Here is a 1,291-nt window from a genome sequence, read left to right on the forward strand (position 1 = left end):
TATATAGATAGATACAGAGAGATGGATGAGAGTTCGAGGTAAGGAGATGAAGAGAGAAAGAGAGACACAGAGAGGGAGAGAGAGAGAAAGATACATATGAATGTATATGTGTATAGAGACAGATACAGATCTACAGAGAAAGAGAGAGAGAGAGTCATTGAAGAAGAAGATCACATACGAAGCCATTCTTCGGAGATCTCAAGATATGTAAAGATATACACATATCCATACAGAAGAAAGATAAAGAGAGAAAGAGAGAGATACTTCAGAGAGAGAAGAATGCTTAGATATAGAGAAATGGAAATAGGTTTGAAAGAAGATTGAAAAGAGACCCATGGAGATCGACATGTTCTTTCTTCTCTTCCTCTTGTTTTCTCTCTTTTTCTTCTTCTTCTTCTTTCAAGCGTTATGAGACAGAGAGACTTCTTAGCGAGCTTTCTAGAAATGTGGGAGCTTCTGCGATTCCAGCTTTCCTTGTTCTTTTTCTTTCTCTCGCTACTCGCCTCGATGCACTTCCTTCTTTCCTGAGGTAAATACACACAGTCACCTTCTCTCTTAGAAAGAAAAAGAAGAAGGAACTCCGGCCCTAGCCTTCTAACTCTCTCTCTTCTTCTTGGAGAAACAATGGCTCTAAAAACATCCTTTCTCTCTTTACTAAAGAACGGACTTCTTCTTACACACGGAACAAGAGAAAGGTTCACAATGAAAAGACAGAGACAGAAGGAAAAGATAGACAGAGAGATAGAGAGAGGAAATAAAACGAGAGAGAGAGAAAGAAGAGAGAAAAGGAGAGAGAGAGAGTGACGTGTTGTTTGCCTTAGTCTTCTTTAATTCTCTACAGGAACTAGTAGTATTTGTAGTAGATGAGAGAGATGCGTAGGATATCTAGAGAGACAAGAAAAGCTCTTTTCTTCGTTTATCTTGATAGAGAAAAGAAAAAGAATAAGTAAAAGTGTCCTTCTCTCAACTCTCTCACACCCTGTGTGCCTCTCTCTCCTTTTCTTTGCTATCTCTTTCTGTCCTATCTATTCTTTGTTAAGTTCTTTCTTTATCCATCTCTCAAGTACCTATTCTCTTTCAATTCTATCTCTCTTTTCCACAAAGCAGACAGTGTTTTGCTTTTCGTCTCGAATCTCGTTCTTTCTTGAATCGGCTTTATCTCTTTCTCTCGTTCTCTTCTCTCTTTGCAATCTACTCAACGCCTCCTCCTCTTCCTCTTTCCTCTCCCACGACTCCTTACTTCACCTAGACAAGGAGCCTGAAGATCTTTCTTTCTTCCTTTCTTATCTCT

General features: G+C 39.1%; 1 protein-coding gene across 1 annotated transcript in view; it reads left to right on the forward strand.

Moving 5' to 3' along the window:
• Positions 1–404: 404 nt before the first annotated feature.
• Positions 405–1,291, forward strand: part of CSUI_000013 (copper-transporting atpase 1) — a gene marked incomplete at both ends in the record, with an annotated part of 1,135 nt that continues 248 nt past the window's right edge. Inside the window, one exon of the mRNA XM_068060248.1 lies at positions 405–529. Coding sequence (XP_067927772.1) covers positions 405–529 — 125 coding nt within the window. The remainder of the gene's footprint in view (positions 530–1,291) is intronic.

The sequence above is a fragment of the Cystoisospora suis genome (genome assembly GCF_002600585.1).
Source record: "Cystoisospora suis strain Wien I chromosome Unknown contig_13, whole genome shotgun sequence".
Classification (NCBI taxonomy): Eukaryota; Apicomplexa; class Conoidasida; order Eucoccidiorida; family Sarcocystidae; genus Cystoisospora; species Cystoisospora suis.